At 42.9% G+C, this 13,813-nt stretch overlaps 1 protein-coding gene across 1 annotated transcript; it reads left to right on the forward strand.

The window, feature by feature from the left end:
* The first annotated feature begins 6,952 nt into the window (after nucleotides 1-6,952).
* LOC118563966 lies at nucleotides 6,953-12,785 on the forward strand. The gene is made up of 2 exons (XM_036140489.1): nucleotides 6,953-12,652; nucleotides 12,729-12,785. The coding sequence occupies exon 1, from the start codon at nucleotides 7,005-7,007 to the stop codon at nucleotides 12,207-12,209; it is 5,205 nt and encodes a 1,734-aa protein (XP_035996382.1). The 5' UTR covers nucleotides 6,953-7,004; the 3' UTR covers nucleotides 12,210-12,652; nucleotides 12,729-12,785.
* The last annotated feature ends 1,028 nt before the right edge of the window (nucleotides 12,786-13,813 follow it).

Consider the following 13,813-nt stretch of genomic DNA (forward strand, 5'->3'; position numbering starts at 1 on the left):
GCCGTTGTATCTTTCCAGTGCCGCGTCCAGGCATTGGTATTTACGATTCAGTGCGACTTCGTAAGTGTTAGTCTCACAAAAATGCAAGTCTTTCAACAATAATGGGCGGAATAAAGTATCGATTTCAATATATTTGGCTTGGGGTTGCGGAGCAACTTTTCAAGCAGCCATCTTCGCCAAGAGCCTACGTGATCTATAACGGATAGTTATTATAAAGTGTTACTGCTTTCTCAGCTATCTACAATTTTAGCTTCACCTTCTACTTGTATGTTAGACCCAATCCCAACCAAGTTATTTAAGGTGGTATTCCCTTTGATTAATGCCCCTATTTTAGACATGATTAATCTATCCTTAGTAAATGGATATGTACCACAGGCTTTTAAAGTAACAGTTATTAAACAATTACTTAAGAAACCGTCTCTTGATCAAGATAACTTAATAAATTAAAGATCTATATCTAATCTTCTTTTCTTATCTAAAATTCTAGAGAAAGTAGTTGCTAATCAATCAACCCATCTATTGAATTTAGTGCACTAGTTGATCTTTTCTTTATAAGAGAACAGCAGCACTGCAGCCAAAATATGGCCTTTTTTGACCTGCTGTATATTAGCCAGTCCCTAAGCTTGATGTATCATGAAACTGTTGACCTTTTGGGTTTTGTGTTTTTTATTTTATTATTACAATTAAATAATAATAATAATAATAATTATAATAATGTTATGTTCAGTGTTTTTTCGCTAATCCACCTCTTATATATTTCAATTCTTATGTAATTTTGTCTGTGTTGTGTGCACCTGCCTGTTGCTTTAATCCTATAAATTTCCCCATCGTGGGATAAAAAAAGGATTAGCTAATGTTATCTTATCTTAAATAACACTTTTTATTATATGTACTAAGTTCTTTCAAGGTCTTAATTACATGTTATGTGTGGGCTCCAGTAACATCCATCCATCCATCCATCCACTGATCTACCTGGATGTTCCCTGGAGGACTGAAACGCCTCAGTCAGAGACGTCTGTGGGTCTGTCGGGGCAATGACAGAAGTTTCGTCTCCTCTCTCCGTTTCTGGGGCTCGACGTTTTCATGTTTTTTCACGTGCTTAGATAAATTTGTTGTGTTTCCACTGAAATGAACCGGCTTTTTACAAAACATACAGCTTGATTTCATTTACGGTATTAAAATAAAGCCGAACAGTGCTACTTCCCCTGTTCATGTTTTTTCGCTGCTGCGGTCTCTCTCAGCTGTTTGTGTATTAAGTTTGTGTGAGAGCTGAGTGGGCGGGCCAGGCTGAGCCTGCGTGCTGATTGGCTGGCGCCGCTGAGCCATGTACGAGAGGGGAGGGGGAGCGGGAGAGTGCTGCCGTGACAGCGCGCTGCAGTCAGCGCGTGCTGACTGACACTGACTGAAAGCATGTGAGCAACATGCGTTAATGCGCGATAAAATAAATATCGCCGTTAATAGTCTAATGAATTAACGCGAAATTAACGCGTTAACTTGCCCAGCCCTACTTTAAATATAAAATTATTACATACTGTTCAATAAATGATAAGCTTTTTTAATTAAGAGTAATTTTCATTTGAAGGTCCTTTTATGGGGGCCGCCATCTTGGTGAAGAACAGTACTGCCACCTCCCAGTTTATGACGTCACTGTGCGGTATCGGCTGTAGAGCAAGTCCCAATGCCCTATCTGTCCCCTTGTAATTAAATACCCGTTTTCAGGCCGAAATATATTTTTTAACCTTTTAAACAAAGATAGACATGGTATTAGGCATTTAATTTAAAGTAATACAAATTTTAAGTTTGATGACGTAAAAAGACAAGAAATAAGCATTAAAGTATGGCAGGGTTTCCCGCAGCGCTATCTCGCTTCCACCTCTCCAACATTCCAAAAAAAAAATAAAAAATGTGACGTTAACACGCGGTTTGTTGTTGTTGCTTTCGCGCGTGTGTGAATGGCAGGGAAAAAACACATGGATACCCCCCGCTCCGCGAGTCGGGCCGCGGAAAACGTGTCGTCCTAATCTACTTTCAGCAGTTATCATCAGCCGTCTCGGCAAACTCATGCTACCGCTTCGCCAACATTCCAAAAATAAAAAATAAAAAAACTAACTCTATATGCTTGCATGTTTATTTGAGGTTAACATGCATTATTTTGTTGTTGCTTTCGCGTGTGCATATAGTAAATGGCAGGGAAAAAACACATGGATACCCCCGCGTAAAACTTGTCGTCGCGTCTCCCCGGAAAGGTGAAAAATCTAATGTTTTTTCCACTTTTACCCGATGTATTGGAACATCCAACTGCCATGCACGTGATCATTGTTGCTTCAACAATAGGTCCCGCGAATTTCAATGGTGAAGTCCTCTGGAAATCCGAAATAATTGTTGTTGATCGCCGCTGTGTAGAACGGCTCAAATAGACCAGTTCATTGTTATTGTTTTGATCCGTATCACAAGATCGTTTTAAGAGTAAGTTGATGGTATCAGATTGCCAGATCCACACAGCAAAAGCCTGAAGGGTTGGAGCGAGTCTGTGAAATGCTGGCCAAGTGTTCCGTACGGCGACATACAGCTACCTTATCAACACGGCAGGCCAGTACACACGAGAGAGCATGAAAGCCATGAAACCACTGGACGGCTACAATTATTTTATATCGGGACTAGGGCTGGACGATATAGAAAAAAAAGCTTATCGATTAAAAAAAATGCATATTGATTGATATCGATAATTATTGAAAATATTTAAAACCATATTTTATGTGCAGCTCTGCCTGGACATTGTATGATATTGCTAAATTATTTAATTTTAATAAAGAACACAAACACAGAATTCCAATTAAATCTTTATTTAACCAACTTTTTTAACCATAACAGAATTTTTTAAAGAAATTTAACTTAAGAGACCTGAGTCATGTTATTAAATACTGACAAAGGGAGACTTCCGGTATGAGGTGTGCGGAGTAGACGCATAGGCAACTGGCTCCCGCGACTTAACTTTCAGTTTACCCTTAAAACCTCTCCTTTTCTAAAAAATGTAGTTTGCAAAAGGATAGTGTAACTATACCGACTATTTTTGACGTTTCAACTATGTCTAAAACAAAAGGCAAGCAAGATAAAGATGCCTCTTCTTCGTCCGCTGGCATCACGCTAGCAGAACTTTGCTCTTTGTTAGAAGAGCACAGGAAAGCATTATCTGCTGACTTTAAGTCATCTTTTGAAGCTTTGACAACCACACTGGACGGATTAAACTCGACTGTTGCTGACTATGGGCAGCGGATCAGTTCTTTGGAAGACAACTCTAATGAGGTGGTCGATCGTCTCCAGCATTTAGAGGAAGCCACTGCAGCCCTCCAACAAGACAACATGTCGCTTAGAACGAAGCTGGCCGACCTGGAAGGACGCAGCAGACGCCAAAACATCAGCATTATTGGCCTACCTGTGTCGCTGGAGGGGCCACGACCAACCACGTTCTTTTCCCAACTACTTGTGGATGTCTTTGGCACTGAAGTCCTTCCTTCACCACCTGAGCTCGATAGGGCTCACCGGAGCCTCACACCCAAGCCTGCTACAGGAGATAAGCCGCGACCTGTTATCAGGTCGCGGCTTCAAACAGTGCTTGAAGGAAGGCTAAAATAAGATAAACAGGACAGTGTACAGAGTCCTCATGTCTTGCATGACACCAGCTGCTAAACCTTCCGCATATGGGTATAAACCAGTCGTGTGGAAGGGGCCCAGGCATTAGTCATCATATGTCCGATGTTTCCGTCATGCTCTGTGAAGGAAACGCCGGGCCCCGTAGCGGCCAGACCCAGAGTTGGAGGCGACTGGGATTGGGATGCAGGATCTGACCCCCCAGCTGTGACAGAAAGTCCTTCCTGTGGAGAAGAGGCATTGGAGAGCTGCAACAGAGCCTGTGCAGCAAAGGAAACCAGATTCTCCCTGGCCACCAGGGGGCCAATAGAAGGACCCGATGCCCCTCCTGAAGGACCCTCAGGTGTGTTAGGCCTATCATGGGACGCGGCGGCCAGTCATGTGCCAGTGCATCTTGACCCAGGGGACTGGCATTGTCTGCCAGGGAGAACTAAAGTGGGCAATGTGTTGTCTCTTCGGACGCAAGTAGATCTGCAGCTGCTTTGCCGTACCTCTTCGAAATGACCCCCACTACCTCCGGGTGGAGTCTCCACTCCCACGGTGGTGGGCGTCCCCGAGACAGAATATCGGCGAAACATCTGCACCCCTGGAATGTAGGCAGCTCTCAGGCTGGCGAGAAGAGGGGCTGCCCAGGTCAAGAGCTTCTGGGTCAGCCACAGCAATGTTAACGACTGTGTCCCCCCTTGATGGTTGATATGAAAAACCACTTAAGTATTGTCCAACCGCACCAAGACATGCCGTCCACACAGATCTGGGAGGAAGTGCTGCAACGACCGCTGCACAGACTCCGACTCCAAGGCGTTGATGTGCTGCAGTTTTTCTCAGCGGAGACCATGTCCCCGGGCGATCTGTCGCTGCCACGCCCCATACCGTGGCGGACGCGCCGGTAGAGACAACCTCTTGTCGAAACGGCAGTGAACCAAGTGGAACTCTTTGTCATTAAAACTGCATTTTGCCACTGAGCCAGTGATGCGAGGCAGTGAAAGGACACCCACAGTGTTGTGCGATGGCGCAGCGTACGAGAAGGATCCAGCCTCAGGCTGTGAACCACATCCGCAGTGGTCGCAGAGACAACAGTCCCAGGGGCATTACTGTAGTGGCAGGAGCCAGCTTGCCCAACAGATGAAGATAAGCAATAATGGGGGTGCACGGCCGGGCAGAAAGTCGGGCAACATATGCAGAATGCCCTCGACACGCTGAGGCAATGGGCGAACAGTCACAGTGAGGGTGTAAGTGACAGTGAAATGATTTATTTCTTGGAAAAATGTATGTTTATTTCAGATTATGTATTTTAAGTTGTTTAGTTCAAATTTTGAGGTTTATGTAAAATTATTGTATTTTATTTCTTTTGAAACTATTTGTTGAAAAGTTATCGCGAGATTTGCGTATATAAGAAAGGTAGCGAGATTTGCATGAGAGAAGGAGCAGAAATCTGGGAAAGAGTAGCAGTCTCGTATTTGCTGTAGCTGAAAAGGTATTGTATTTATGTTTGTAATATTTTGTAAATTTATTGGTTATGGTGTTTTAATTACTTAATATTTAATTTAGAGTGGACAAAGAAGAATTAGTCTATTAAAGACCTCCGAAGTGGCAGGCGGTCACGAGGTAACTTTGTTACAGTATGTGTCACCTGACTGTCTGTAAATGTATCCATTTCTAAAGCTTGTCTTTATTTTTGTAGTTTTCACGGCATTTATTAAAGAGCCCGTTTTGAAGGAAGCCGTGCCAGTGTTGTCACTTTGGAGCAACAGTGAAAACTCCTCCAGCCAGCGCCGGTTACAAACCGTTAAGACGACAGCAGCCGCAGTGAGTGACAGTGCAACTCTCCAGCCAGCGCCGGTTACAAACCGTTAAGAAAACGGCAGCCGCACCAGCGCCGGTTACAAACCGTTAAGACGACAGCAGCCGCAGTGAGTGACAGTGCAACTCTCCAGCCAGCGCCGGTTACAAACCGTTAAGAAAACGGCAGCCGCACCAACGCCGGTTAGGACCGTTAAAGAGGACTGCCGCTGCAGTGAGTGACGGTGCCGTGGTGTAACACAAGAGGGCGCCATTTGTCAAGCTCACCGTTTTCAAGAAACCAAGCGCAGCAGCAACGTACATCAGAAGTTCGGTGGAAATGAATTAAGGACAGTGTTAAAAGTAGAATAAGAGTGGATTAGGTGAAGTTTAAAGCCACATAAGTTTCTACAACACATTTGTCAAAAGGTTACTTATTCTCTACTGAACTTCAAAGTGATGTGTTGTTGTTAAGGAAAGAGTGTTGTGTATGTATCTTGAGGTCAAACTAAGTGGGAAGTTAACAAATTTCTTTAAGTTGAAATACATCTGTATTAAGAATGAATCTCATTACAGCTACAGTATAAAGTAATATTCAAGTCACATAAGTTAGAAATTTAAAGGAGTATTTTGCAATTTAAAAAGAGCATTTAGTGACGTTTAACCAGACTTATAAAATGACTGACAAAGATCATAAAGAACTCTATGCTCTATCAAGTACTGAAGTGGAGGAAAATGATACTGAGCAAATCTCAGAACCACAGACTGTTCGAAGAAGTGAAAGAGTTAGAACGTTAACCGAAAAGGGTAAAGAGATTCAAGAGGAGAAACTTAAAATGCTTCAACACAGATATGCAGTCGGTTTTGAAAAATGGAGATATGAAGCAAGACTGAGCAAAGTCATATTAAGAAAGGAAGCTTCAGACAGTGAATTAAAGGAGCTGATTAACAATGTAAACGTCACCTGCATATATATGCAAACTATTTATGAAGAAATACGGCAAATACACACTCCTGGTGCAGACGCAAGGCGCAAAGTAGATGCATGTACATCACTTTCTGCATTTATTGTCAGAAGAGCTGAGAAACAACTGCAAGGAGACTCTGCAGAAGACGACGAAGAGCCATGGCCAGATTTTGGGTCATGCTTAGGATCTGAAAGTATGACATCAAGGTCAAAATCCAGAAGCTCTAAAGGTAGTTCAGGTAGTTCACAAACAACCAAGAGATTGGAAGCAGAGGCGGAGGCAGCTGCATCTCAAGAAATATTAGCAGTTATGGAAGAGCAAGAAAAGGAAACGATTGAGTTACAAAAATTAGAACGCGAGAATTTGGAAAGGCAGCAAGCAATGGAAGAGCAGCGAAGAAAGATTAAACGCTTGGAAGAAGTTAAAAAATTGAATGCCGCAAAGGCACGAGTAAAGGTTTATGATGAAGCTGAAAGTATTTCTGAAAGTCAGAGTTCATCACAGAGCATTAAAGCAGAAAGTGAAATGCAAGCAATCCCTGTCACAGCGCACAGTTCTTCTCCAGCTCTAAATATTACCCATTTCCATAATGCTAAAATTGTTGAATCTATGCCGCATAATCCTACAGTAATAAACCAAGCCCAACAAAGTCCTGCTGAACAACCTAAGGCCACCATAAGCCAAACACTTAATGCATCAAGTCCACCATTCATCCCTCAAGCCACACAGGTTTCCTCTGCTGCAGCTCAACAACAGTCAAATTATGAGCTAGTTGGCATACTAGCAGAAGCAATAAGCGCTAATCGTCTTCCAACTCCAGAACCTGCATTGTTCACTGGTGACCCCTTAAAGTTCAAAGATTGGCAGTTGTCCTTTGAAACCCTGATAGAAAGGAAAAACATTCCAAAGAATGAGAGACTCTATTATCTCAGAAAGTATCTTGGTGGACCCGCGAAGAAAGCAGTTGAAGGTTTTCTTCTAGTGGGGACAGATGAAGCATATGACTCAGCTTGGAAAGTGCTGGAAAAACGTTTTGGAGATCTATTCACCATAGGAAAATGCTTCAGAGACAAGCTTCACAGTTGGCCTAAAATAAACTCCAAGGATGGAAGTGAGTTGAGAGAATTTGCTGACTTCCTGAAGAATTGTGAAGCTGCAATGTTACACATAAGGTCACTGGAGATTCTCAATGATTGTATGGAAATCCAGAAACTCTTGCTAAAACTTCCAGATTGGTTGACCACAAGATGGAACCGGACAGCCATGAAAATAAGAAGGGCTAGTGATGGAGAATATCCATCTTTTCATGTGTTTGCTGATTTTGTATCCACTGAAGCAGACTTAGCATGCGATCCTATAGCATCAGTGCAAGCTCTTAGAAGTTTGGAAATAAGTAAACCCAAACAATTACGCAACCAAGTCATCCAAGCAAAAACGCTAACAACAAACTCAAACAACACAAATACTGTGACCTGTCCTTTCTGCAAAAGAAATGGTCACATCCTTGATAAATGTTTCAAATTCACAGAAACCCCACTCCAAGACCGTATCAAGTTTGCACAAGCAGAAAGGCTGTGTTTTGGATGTTTAGAGAGAGGACATCATTCCAAGAAGTGTGACAAAAAGAGCACATGCGAAAAATGTCAAAGAAGACATCCAACATGTCTGCACAATGACGCGTTCATTGAGCGTAACAGGGTAATACCTGCAGTGAGTGAAAAGTCTCCAGACAACGACGAAGCTGACGCTGAAGAAGGAGACAAACCATCGGTGGCGATCTCTAACAGGGTAACTCAAGCAACTTCAAGCACGTTGACATCCTCTATTCTACCTGTATGGGTTTCATCAAAGAACGACCCAGACAGAGAGGTTTTAGTTTATGCACTACTTGATTCACAAAGTGATACATCCTTCATCTTGGATGAAGTAGCCCAAGGTCTTGACACAAATAAAAGTAAAGTCAATCTGTGCTTGTCAACTATGTCCACCAAGTCAACAGTTATACCATGTGACAAGCTGGTAAACCTTCAAGTTAGAGGATATAAAGATGAAAAAAGAATTACACTGCCACCAGTATATACAAGAGAGTTTATCCCTGTCAACAGATCACATATCCCAACGTCTGAAACCGCCTTAAAGTGGCCTCATCTGGAAAAGCTGGCAGATAAGCTACCTCCACTGCTCGAATGCGAAGTTGGTCTACTTATTGGCTATAATTGTCAACAAGCCCTCCTACCACGCAAAGTTCTTGCAGGCAAAGAGAACCAACCTTACGCACAGTTAACTGATCTTGGCTGGAGCATAGTTGGTTGCTCATCTCAATTTCAAAATCACAACGATGTCATCGGTACAAGTCACAGAATAATTGTTCGTGAAGTATTCCCTGTTTCACAACCAGCAGTTGAACTCAAGAAACAAGTACATTTTGTATGCAGAACTCAAGTAAAGGAAGCCAGTCCAACTGATGTGATTAAGGCTTTGGAATCCGATTTTTCTGAACATGCAACAGATGACAATCCAGTTTCACAGGAAGACATTTTGTTCATGTCAAAGGTGACCAAAGGTATAAAACAGAAGAACGATGGTCATTACGAACTCCCGTTACCATTCAAAACAGACAATCCGAATCTCCCAAACAACAAGCAAAGTGCTGAACACAGATTGTCTTCATTGGAACGTCGACTAAGAAGGGATGAGAAATACTATAAAGATTATTTCAAGTTCATGAACGATATTATAACTCGCGGAGATGCAGAAAAGGTGCCAGAACATGAGCTGAACAACAAGACAGCATGGTACATCCCGCATCACGGGGTTTACCACCCCCACAAACCAGAGAAAATACGTGTGGTTTTTGACTGTTCTGCACACTTCCAAGGAACATCTCTCAACGATCATCTATTGACTGGACCGGATCTCACCAACACATTGGTTGGAGTGTTATGCCGATTTAGAAAGGGCCTCGTCGCCATTATGTGTGATGTGGAAAGAATGTTCCACCAATTCCATGTCATTAAGGAACATCAAGATTATTTAAGATTTCTTTGGTGGGACAAAGGCAATTTAAACTCCGAACCTTCAGTTTACAGGATGAAAGTACATCTTTTTGGAGCAGCATCATCTCCTGGATGTTGTAATTTTGGACTCAAACACATTGCATTACAGGGTAGAAACAAGTTCAGCAAAGAGACTGTTGAATTCATCCAAAGAGGTTTTTACGTTGACGATGGACTTACTAGTGTAACATCAACAGCCAAAGCTATACAGCTGGTCAAAGAGTCAAGGGAACTTTGCAAAACAGGAAACCTACATCTGCATAAGTTTGTGTCAAACAATAAAGAGGTGCTTGCAACAATTCCCCAGGAAGAACAAGCTCAGTCCAAAGATCAGAACATGGCTTTTGGAGAACTCCACATTGAACGTGCACTTGGAGTACAATGGTGTGTAGAAGCAGACCAATTCCAGTTCAGAGTTCAAGTTAAAGAAAACCCATTGACCAGAAGAGGGGTGCTTTCGACTGTTGCTTCCATCTATGACCCTCTTGGGTTCGTCGCCCCTTTCACATTGATTGGAAAGCAAATACTCCAAACATTATGCAAAGACAAGGTCAACTGGGATGATGATCTTCCAGACCACATTCTACCACGATGGGAAGCATGGTTGAGAGACCTGCCTAAGCTGGCAGCTCTGAAGATCCCACGAAGCTACTCACAAGACATCAACATCATACAGTATGAATTGCATAACTTCTCGGATGCGAGCCTTGACGGTTATGGTGCATGTTCATACCTTAGAGCAATAAGCAAGGAAGGACAGATAAGCTGTTCACTCGTCATGGGAAAAGCGAGAGTTACACCCATCAAACAAATGACCATCCCAAGACTCGAACTGTCGTCGGCTGTAACTTCAGTCCGAAACGCGGATGTAATTAAACAAGAACTGGAAATCAAAAATCTACTAGAATATTATTGGACGGATTCACAAGTCGTACTGGCATATATAAGCAATGACGCTAAAAGATTTCACACATTCGTTGCCAATCGGATTCAACGAATAAGACAAAGTACGAGTCCTGAAAAATGGCAGCATGTCAGCTCAGCGGAAAATCCGGCTGATCACGCCTCAAGGGGTTTAAATGCTGCACAACTGAAAGAATCAAACTGGTTGAAGGGTCCAGATTTCCTTTGGAAAAAAGATCTTCCAATAAAAAAGGAAATGGTGGGAGAAGTTGAAGGGACAGATCCTGAACTCCGTACAGGTCATGCACACACTGTGCAGTCAAAACAAGTGAGCCCTGTTCTAGAGCGTCTAAAGAAGTTCTCTGATTGGTCGAGAGCTGTAAAGGCTATTGCCAGACTCAAACGATGCATAAAAGAGTTTAAAGGTGTTCAAGAAAGAACAAACAAAACAACAGATCTTGAAGAGAGAAGAGACACAGAAGTTTTCATTATCAAGCTAGTGCAAAAGGAAGCTTTTACTGAGGAAATACAGAAAATCAGATCTCAGAAGGAAAATTCTCTGCACAAGCATGACAGACTAAAGCAACTAAATGCTTTCTTGGACAAGTCCGATGTTCTCAGGGTGGGAGGAAGATTGTCCCAATCAGCCTTGCATCATCATGTCAAACATCCCGCAATTCTTACCAAGGAGTCCCACGTATCAGCTCTCCTCGTTAAACACTACCATGAACGTGTACATCATCAAGGAAGAGGCATGACCATAAATGAATTACGTGCAAATGGCATATGGATTTTAGGATGTGGAAGTATGGTTTCTTCGCACATTTACCACTGTGTTAAATGTAGGCGATATAGAAAGACCACAAATGTCCAACAGATGGCAGAGTTACCAGAAGTAAGAACAAAAACAGCACCTCCTTTTACATATTGTGGTGTTGACTGTTTTGGCCCATTCATGGTAAAGGAAGGAAGAAAGGAAGTCAAAAGATATGGATTATTGTTCACCTGCTTATGTTCACGAGCTGTGCATATTGAAACACTTGATGACTTATCAACTGATGCTTTCATGAACGCTCTTCGGGTTCTGATTGCCATAAGAGGTCCTGTTCGACAACTAAGATGTGACCAAGGGACAAATTTTATGGGAGCCAGAAGAGAGTTTTTGGAGCTAATGAAGGATATGGACCAAGAACCACAAAGAGCTATTGGTTGTGAGTTTGTGATGAACGTTCCATCAGCTAGCCACATGGGAGGTGTCTGGGAACGGCAAATTCGAACAGTACGAAGCATACTAACAGCAATGTTAGATAAATTCTCAAACAGACTTGATACAACTAGTCTAAGAACGCTCTTTTACGAGACAATGGCCATCATTAACAGCAGACCCTTAAGTGTGGAGTATCTTAATGATCCCTTGGGTCCAGAGCCTTTAACTCCCAATCACCTATTAACGATGAAGTCTTCAGTTATTCTTCCCCCTCCAGGACAGTTTTGCAGAGAGGATTTGTACTTGAACAAAAGATGGAGAAGAGTACAATTTCTAGCAAACGAGTTTTGGCAAAGATGGAAACGAGAATATCTGTTAAATCTCCAACAGCGACAGAAATGGCAAAAAGTTTCACGGAACCTCCACATTAATGACATTGTGATCCTACAAGATGATAATGCTCCAAGATGTAAATGGAAGCTAGCTCTAGTAGTAGAGACTCTAGAGAGCCCAGACGGCAAGGTTCGAAAGGTGAAACTAAAGACAAGTGAAACGACATTTGACAAAGGAAAACCACTGACAAGGTTGATATATTTAGAAAGACCTATTCATAGGGTAGTGACGTTACTTGAGACTAATACAGAGTAAAACAGACTTTAATTCTGACATTCATTGAAAAATCACATTGAAACAAATTAGTGATTTTGGTGGGAGTGTAAGTGACAGTGAAATGATTTATTTCTTGGAAAAATGTATGTTTATTTCAGATTATGTATTTTAAGTTGTTTAGTTCAAATTTTGAGGTTTATGTAAAATTATTGTATTTTATTTCTTTTGAAACTATTTGTTGAAAAGTTATCGCGAGATTTGCGTATATAAGAAAGGTAGCGAGATTTGCATGAGAGAAGGAGCAGAAATCTGGGAAAGAGTAGCAGTCTCGTATTTGCTGTAGCTGAAAAGGTATTGTATTTATGTTTGTAATATTTTGTAAATTTATTGGTTATGGTGTTTTAATTACTTAATATTTAATTTAGAGTGGACAAAGAAGAATTAGTCTATTAAAGACCTCCGAAGTGGCAGGCGGTCACGAGGTAACTTTGTTACAGTATGTGTCACCTGACTGTCTGTAAATGTATCCATTTCTAAAGCTTGTCTTTATTTTTGTAGTTTTCACGGCATTTATTAAAGAGCCCGTTTTGAAGGAAGCCGTGCCAGTGTTGTCACTTTGGAGCAACAGAGGGAGTCCATTGTGATTCCAAGAACGTGACATCTTGAGATGGAACTAAGTTACTCTCCTGCCAGTCCACACGTAGACCCAATAGGTCTACATGGTCGAGTAATGTGCTCGTGTCTGCAGTGGCTTGGGCCTCTGTGGGCGCACAGATGAGCCAATTGTCCAAGTAGGGCAGGATCTTTAACCCCTTGGCCTGCAGAGGACACAGTGTCGCAGCCACGCACCAAGCAACATACGTGGGGACAGAGAGACCGAATGGGAGAACCCTGGAAGAAAGGCTTGCCCTGAAATGCAAAGCAGAGAAAACTGCCAATGACATGGTGCGATTGGGACATGAAGTATGCGTCCCTCAGGTCAACCAGGGTGAACCAGTTGCCTGGAGAAGATTGTCTGAAGCACACCCCTGATGCCCAACACGTGGAAAGGGATGGTCTTGAAAGAACATTCAGACCTCCCAGGTCCAAAACTGGACGGAGGCCGCCAGCCTTTTTTAGGACCAATAAAAATACTTAAGTATAAAAGCTCCCTGGGTCCCGCAGGGGGTCAACAGGCAATATACCACCCTTGGCCAGCAAGGCATCCATCTCGTGGCTCAGAGTCTGAGCCTTTACCTGGTCGCGAATTCCCGTCATCCTGACTTGACCAGGAACAGGAGGGAGGTGGCGGAACTGTAGCACGTAACCCTGGGCAAGTGTAGACACCACCCATGGATCAGAAACGAGACCGGTCCAGCAGCTGGGCTAGTCCTGGGTAAAGTGTCCCATCGCCAGCTCGGTGATGCACTGGCCATAAGCAGGCCGTGGTTGCCCCACAGAGGGTGTAGTTGGAGCAGGATAAGTGCGTTAAAGTGAACCAGAGGCACTCCCAGCAGGACGCCACAATCGCCTGCGGTGCAAGCCGGCCAGCTGCTGCCTTGTACGCAAAGCCTGGGTTGACCGCTGCAAGCGCAGCAGAGCCAAATAACTCCCCAGAATCACTGGAAGACTCATCAGGGTCTCTCTACAGGCTTTGGTTGGAG

This window comes from Fundulus heteroclitus, chromosome 8 (assembly GCF_011125445.2).
Source record: "Fundulus heteroclitus isolate FHET01 chromosome 8, MU-UCD_Fhet_4.1, whole genome shotgun sequence".
In the NCBI taxonomy this organism is placed as follows: domain Eukaryota; kingdom Metazoa; phylum Chordata; class Actinopteri; order Cyprinodontiformes; family Fundulidae; genus Fundulus; species Fundulus heteroclitus.

Coding starts and splice junctions, on each gene's coding strand:
- LOC118563966 (XM_036140489.1), top strand. CDS start 7,005: ATGCCGCATAATCCTACAGTAATAAACCAAGCCCAACAAAGTCCTGCT.